We start from the raw sequence: 7,279 nt of genomic DNA on the forward strand, positions 1-7,279 counted from the left end.
CGTTTGGTGGGTTCTGCCGGGGTAGGATAGAGTTGGCTAGGGAGGGGGACAGGTAAGGTTAAGGGGGGACAGACAGATCCACTAATTGGTGGAGAGGCAGGTGTGACTGAAAGGGGGGGGTTGGTCCACTGGTTGGTGGAGGGGCCCGTGTTAGGGGCAACGCTGTACACTTACGCTGACCTGAGAAGAAGTAGCGAGGATTGCGACCGACCCAAGAAGTGGCGCCGACAGTCGACACAAAGGGGGACAAGTAGTTTGTCCCTGCGCGACAACTCTCCCCCGCTCCCGAATAAGTTACATTAGGACACCTCCTTTTGGTTGATGCTGTTTGTAATGGATAAATGGCACTAAATAATAATAATTGTATAATAAGTTTTATATCGTACTATCCAGTGGAATAAATAATTGGCGTTAGGGATATTACGTCATAATTTTAGATCTCACATCTTTTTGTTTTGAGACCTACTTGGCATTGGACCTGTAGGGAGGATGTTGTAATGTGATTGAGGGGTCCGACTTGGGGGAGCCGAATAAGGCAGGTGGGGGGGGGGGGGCATCGAAGGGTGTTGAATGGAGGGGAGGTCAATGGTGGTGATAAGGAGAGAAGGAGGAGATATGAGGAGGGCTTGTAATAGAGTGGGAGAGAAAGTAAACGTACCTGGGGGGGGTGGTTTGAACCTTGAACCGGCGGGGGGGNAGAAGCAGAGTGAATGTGTTCTTCCTTCAATGTTTTTCTAATGTTTTAAAGAAATTAACTATTGCGGTAAAGCATAAAATGTCCACCCTGTTATGCTCATTTTTAGTGGAACTGATCATTTGTTTTACATTTAGAAAATATGGTGAATATATCTATCAAATATATGTTTCTGTTGTCACCAAGTGCTAGCTTGATTATCATCACACATGTAGCAATAGCCAAGTTTAGCATAGCCATGTTTAGCATGAAATGTCCACCCTGTTACTATTTTTCACAGTAACAGGGTGCACACACAGTAACTGGGGATGGTAAAAAAAAAAAAAATGTAAGCATAATATCCTGAGCTTGACCAAAATATTTTTCTTATACTTTAACAAGCCATCATTCAGATTAAATTTTAAAAAAACATGGAAAATTATGTTTTTTATTTTTGAATACCCTAGTTGTAATGTCACCGAATGCTAGGAATGACGCGTGTTCATTGTTGATTTGTTCTGTCTGTAACTCGCACATTCTTGAGAAATATTTTGAACATGTATTTTGTCTGCTTGCTTTGCAATCTTGAAAACAGATGTTATGCTGTATGCTAAGAGTACTGTTTTCAGTACATGTGGTGAGGGATTTAAAAGCAGTTATATAATGGCTGCAATTCATGTTTTAAAACAATCAAAAACTATTCATACAAAAGTATTTTAGATTGGCTAAGATTAGATTAGATATACTTTATTCACCCCAAATTGTCACAGCAGCAGAAAGTCAACAGGTACTACGCAAGAGTTTAAAATGTAATAACGTGAAAATATAATTAAAGGTAAACAAAAAGCAAATGTATACAACAGTAAAAAAGCTACATGGAGTATCTAAATAATACACAATATAAAAATACTGATTAAATTAAAATACTCTATAATATACAAATCTACTACAAAAAGTGAAAAATATAGACATACGACACTAAATACATTTTTAAAAGTGTGCCAAGTTGCATGCCAATCCAATCCTATCCAAAAGGGATAGCGTGAGAACAATTTATATGCTTAATAATAACTTGAGATAAAGATTTAAAGCAAAGTCAATTCCGATGGACTGTAACATAAATCCTGTTCAGTGTTGAATGCTCTTAACCTTATAGTCTCTTTTCACTCCAGGTTGTGGACGGGACTCCATGCTCCCCAGATTCCACTGGAGTGTGTGTCCAAGGAAAGTGCATCAAGGCGGGCTGCGATGGAACAATTGGCTCCAACAAGAAGTTTGATAAGTGTGGAATCTGCGGCGGTGACAGCAAGGGCTGCAAGAAGGTGTCGGGACTCTTCACAAAGCCTCAGTGAGTAGAATCCACGTCATCATGGGATATTAATTCTGTTATTAAATATTACAGTACAGCTCAATGCCTTTATAGGGTCATTGGAGATAGAACCTAAAATGACAGAGCCAAGGAAGGGGAAAATTATGAAAAAACACTCAGGAAAAAAATTGGGATATTCCCTAAGATTATAAATTAATACATTTGCAAGGCAAGAAAAAATAGCTCATCAACTGCAGGCACTACACACAGCAACATATGTGGTGTAATGGTGTATAGCCAGCCTTACAAAGTGAAGAAATGTGGTTCCTTGACCAAAAACACAACGTTTTTTTCTAACAAATTCTAGACTTTAATCTCGGGAAACCTTAGGGTTCCTATGGAAGATTACCCCCCTTTTTTCTGGCCCTAATACATTTGTTGTATGATAGCAATTTCATCCTCAACATTATAAGCTCTCATTGACTGTAATATGTTCTGGCATGCAGGCATGGCTACAACTTTGTGGTCATATTACCAGTGGGTGCAGCCAACATAGACATCCGTCAGCGAGGCTACAAGGGAATGAGGAGTGATGACAACTATCTGGCGCTTAAGAACAGCGAGGGCCACTACCTGCTCAACGGGAAGTACGTAGTGTCAGCTGGAGAGAGGGACCTCATCGTGAAGGGAAGCCTGATGCGCTACAGTGGAACAGCCGGCCTCTCGGAGACCCTGACGGCCGTGAAGCCTTTGGGGGAATCCCTGACTGCGGAGGTGCTGTGTGTCGGCCAGATGACGCCGCCTCGAATCCGCTACTCCTTCTACCTCGCCCGGCAGATCAAGGAGGACAAAGCTCTCAAGAAGGACGGACGTGTTAGCTCCCATAACAGCGTCCTGGCTGAGGATAGTGTCAAGGAGAAAGGGGGAGACACCCTGAAGAAGTCTTATAGCAAAGAGGATCCCGCTCTTGGGAAGTGGATATCCTCGGGCTGGGATCAGTGCTCAGTGACCTGCGGTAATGGGATGCAGAGGAGGATGGTGCAGTGTCTCAGACTGGACGGGAAGCCAGGGCTGGACTGTGATCCTTCACAAAGACCCCCAGCCACTAGGGTTTGTGGAGACCCCTGTCCTGAGTGGCATATTGGCCTGTGGTCACCTTGCTCCAGAACCTGTGGGAAGGGCTTCAAGAGAAGGCCGTTGCACTGCATAACCCAAACTGGGCATCTGCTCCAAAGAGACCACTGCATTGGCTTACGCAAGCCACAGGAGCTGGACTTCTGTAACCTAAGGCCTTGCTAGTGACTTGAAAAAGTATAAACTACAAATCTTTGTTATTTTTTAAATTGACTGAATTGAATCCACCTGCAATATAACACATGCTGTGTCTGTCGGGTGCAGATTGTTCCACCTGCATCATGGGACACTTGCTTGGAAGAACCAAAAGAATATTGGAAGGAGAGTGAAATCCGCAGGATAATTGCTGGAAGATTTGTTTCACTGCCATCACTCTGACTTTTTAAAGACACGATCCAGGTCTGACTCTGATTTTGGCAAGATAACATGATAGAGGGTCAAATGAAATGTAGAATCCTGTGTACTGTCAGCAAATACAGAATGCACATTTGCAAGCAATCAATCAAGTTTACCTTACGGGTCTGGAACCCATTTTATGTCACAATGTTTTAACTGTTCAGGTTTCAAAGTTTTACTTGAGTCTTGCAAATAGATGATTGAACCCTTCTGGTTGTCCAGAAAATAACTTTTCCTTTTCCAAAAGAAAATCTATCAGTATGGACGTGCATTACTTTTTAACTTCATAACTAAAATATAATACCTACACTTTTTCATACAAAGAAGGACAGTCAATTTGGTTATTTAATAGTATGGGCGCTCTTATAGGCATTTTCTTCCAGGGAATCTTTTGAAATGCCAGAATTGATTCAGAAATGAAATGTATCACCTCATTTATATGGTTGTACATAAGCAGCCTTAACTTTTATGCTGGTGCTGCATTGCTTCTACAATGCAATTATATAATTTTAAAGAGGCCCTATTATGCTTTTTGAGGTTTTCCTTTCCTGTAGTGTATTATATACGTTTTTTTGTATGTAAATGGTCTGCAAAGGCTTAAATTCCAAAGTTCCCTCCAGAGGGAGTTTCTCTCCCCCCGTGCCTGAAACGCCTTGATTGAACTCCTTTGTTTACTTCTGTGACATAGTGACATCACTATGTAACACTCACGCTCCTATTGGCTAGCACTCCAACACATTGTACATGATAGGCTAAGGAGCGGGACATCTCTAAGCGCAACAGAGCAGGCCTGGTTTCAGACAAAGGGTGAAAAGAGATGCTGCAGCACAGGCAGTATGAGAAAAATAAAGCATGTAAACATATCACAGTAGAGGCAAGAAATACAAATATGAACCTGAAAACGAGCATTATAGGGCCCCTTTAAAAATATTTTGTATGTGAAGCTGCAACGATTAGACAATCAACAGATATTGGTGATTAATCAGGCTGGACCAAACATTGCATTGTCCATCTGAAATAAGGGCTTAGCCTGATATCACACAATAACACACATGCTGTGTTAAATCACTGCTTCTTATGTTTGATTGCTTCCTTCATGTCCTTTATCAATCCCCCCCACAACATTTGTCTTTTCAGTTCATCACGTTCAGCCATGCTAAGTCATGCCTGTCTGGCAAAGTTACCCCAGATCATTTATTATCAATGAAACAATAAAGCAGATAGTGGAAGAAAACCTGGCAGGCCTTCTGTTACGCTGTACAGAGTGTATGTGTTTTCCTGGACCTCCTTGTTTATGGCCCCACAGCCCGAGCCAAGCTGTTCTTCTAGACACTTTCTGAAATCCTGTAATCTATTATATTCTTGTTTTGTTTCCTAATGGGGCCACATTGTCCAGTGCAACGTCCAACTATGGGATGGATCCAGCGTTAGTTGGATTATCATTTTAATTTGATCAGCTTTTGCACTTTGTAGAGCAAAAGAAACTTATGACCTACATGAGCTGTATTGTATACTATGTATATTTGTATTCAGCTCTGTGAAAAACTAATGTAAATACTTTTTAAATCTTTTTTTTTTTTTACACAGACATTTGTAATTGTCTTGGACTTCAGTGTATTTATTCCAAAAATAAAGCCATTCATGTACAGTTATATCAAGTACTGCATTTTACTTTCATGATTTAATAGTATCATCATCATCAATATTTAATATCAATATTGTGGCCCGGTCACACATGTTTCTGCAATATCAAATTATTCCAATGCAATTTCCGCAATAAGTAGATTTGCTTGTGGGGGTAAGGTAAATCAAGTCAAGGTTTTTCTTTCTATTTCTAGAGGCCAAATCATAACAAGATAATACTATTGAACATTCAAGGGAATGCTATAAATGCACTGAAAAGCCTTTCTTCCCTTTAAGAAATGCATAGTTTTTGCCAAAAATGTAGGCTATAATACAGCCAGAGGGAGAGAGCCCCTGCTGAGCAAACTTTTAGCAAAGGGTCAGCATTAAAATTAAACAGAAGAAAGAGAGGAAGCAGATGAAGTGTGGACTATGAAACATGTGGTAGAACATATGCCCAGCTTCCCTGCTTCCTCTCTGTGAAATATCCAAATTAATTTCCAGCTCTCACATGTGCAGCCGAAGGTAAGAGCGTATAGGGGAGATGGGTGGCCAACGTGCCTTGTAATAGTTCACCATAGCCTATAAACTCTGTTTTGCTGTGCATTTGTTTCACGGTCAACATTTCAGTCATGCAACTACAGATGTTTTCCACCGGATGACGTGGAATCATTCTCCCTGTCTGTGTGCAATAATGCAGCTGTGTGTGAGAAGCTGGAAATTTTGAATTGTGCGATACTGACATGATGACTTATGCATGTCTGAGGACTATGAAAAAAAAAGGTCAGAGTCTAGCATGGGAGTTCTCGTGTCTAATATTTTTTAAACTTTTGAGAAGGAAGTGATATGTCCAAAAAAGGCTGAATTGTCTGACCTACATAAGAGCAGATAGAGGGGAAACCTGGAGGAGAGCCAATGGAAATATTTATTTGTTCCCCTAGTTGCCTCTTGCCTGGGTTTATAGTCATATCTTGTTGCAAGTTTGATGGCTTTAATTGAGCCAGACTCCTTATCAAAAAGAATATTTGGCTTTATCAGGTTCTCCCAAGTTTTGATTTGTAAAAATAAACCTTAGATTGGGAGGCCAATGTTATATTTGAATGTAATGCCAAGGAATTATGATCTCATTCTCTGCATTTTGCAACACCCATTTCCATTAGAGTTATAAGTAAATAAGATTAGCAACATCAATTATCAAATGAGTGTCACATGACTTACATTCCCCAGTTGGATCCTAGCCGTGGGTCCTTTCTAAAATGATTCTTGAAATAAAAATGTGGGTGTTACATGTGTAGCTTTGCCCGTCATTCATCTGAAATAATAGCATTATGTTCAACAAATTAAAAGCTGAGATTAAGTTATATGGCTTCATTGTGTAAAAAGTTTAAGAAAAGGGTTTAATACAATAATTTGACCAAACTGCCCTTTCCAAGCAGCCATTAGGTTTACAGATTGACTTCCTGGCCTCCTTCTCCAATACTTACTACAATTATGTGTTATCACTTTCACAGACTGTTCAAATTGTTTGGATAATGTGGTGGCTTGTTTACAACCAATTAGATCATTAGCGCATTTATNGATGTTGTTGTATCTTAGTCGCAGATGCTGTATGTTTATCTGGGAAGTACAGTGTTATCATAACCAGCCAAAACTACCAAATTCAAGTTGTATTAAGTCAAAATTATCTTTTTTCTCTGGTCAACATACTGAATGACCTGCTCATGCGAACTCTTACAATTCATTTAGTAGATACACTTTATTTTATGAGTCCTGCTTCAATCACCACTGCTGCAAAAGCTTGCCATTGAGCAAACTAGCTTGGTAAACCATCTGTTCATCATTGCATTTACTGTCTAAAAAAATAACCCATAAATCCACATTCTTTCTACCCCCTTTAATAGTTTTCCTACCAAAGAAGGGTTTACCCTTAATTAGTGAAACCATTAAAAAATGGCGAAGACCGAAGGCTTTCTGTAAGTAATTAGGGTCAGAGCAATAGTGACACATTTTCTCGGTGGCGTCTTCTGTCTGATCAGCAGCAGATTTTGTTCTTGCAGCTATTGCTGAGTCAGATGGACAACACACCACAGACCCTTTAAAAGAAATCCCTCGCTAAACGAAGTTCTTTGTAAACAGTCCATGTG

At 40.1% G+C, this 7,279-nt stretch overlaps 1 protein-coding gene across 1 annotated transcript in view; it reads left to right on the forward strand.

Annotated features, from left to right (window-relative positions):
* Nucleotides 1–4,083, forward strand: part of adamts15a (ADAM metallopeptidase with thrombospondin type 1 motif, 15a) — a 16,700-nt gene extending 12,617 nt beyond the window's left edge. Inside the window, exons 7-8 of the mRNA XM_010776632.1 lie at nt 1,846–2,021; nt 2,489–4,083. Coding sequence (XP_010774934.1) covers nt 1,846–2,021; nt 2,489–3,281 — 969 coding nt within the window. The 3' untranslated portion in view covers nt 3,282–4,083. The remainder of the gene's footprint in view (nt 1–1,845; nt 2,022–2,488) is intronic.
* The last annotated feature ends 3,196 nt before the right edge of the window (nt 4,084–7,279 follow it).

This window comes from Notothenia coriiceps, unplaced genomic scaffold, assembly GCF_000735185.1.
Source record: "Notothenia coriiceps isolate Sejong01 unplaced genomic scaffold, NC01 NC01_scaffold00017075, whole genome shotgun sequence".
Lineage (NCBI taxonomy): Eukaryota > Metazoa > Chordata > Actinopteri > Perciformes > Nototheniidae > Notothenia > Notothenia coriiceps.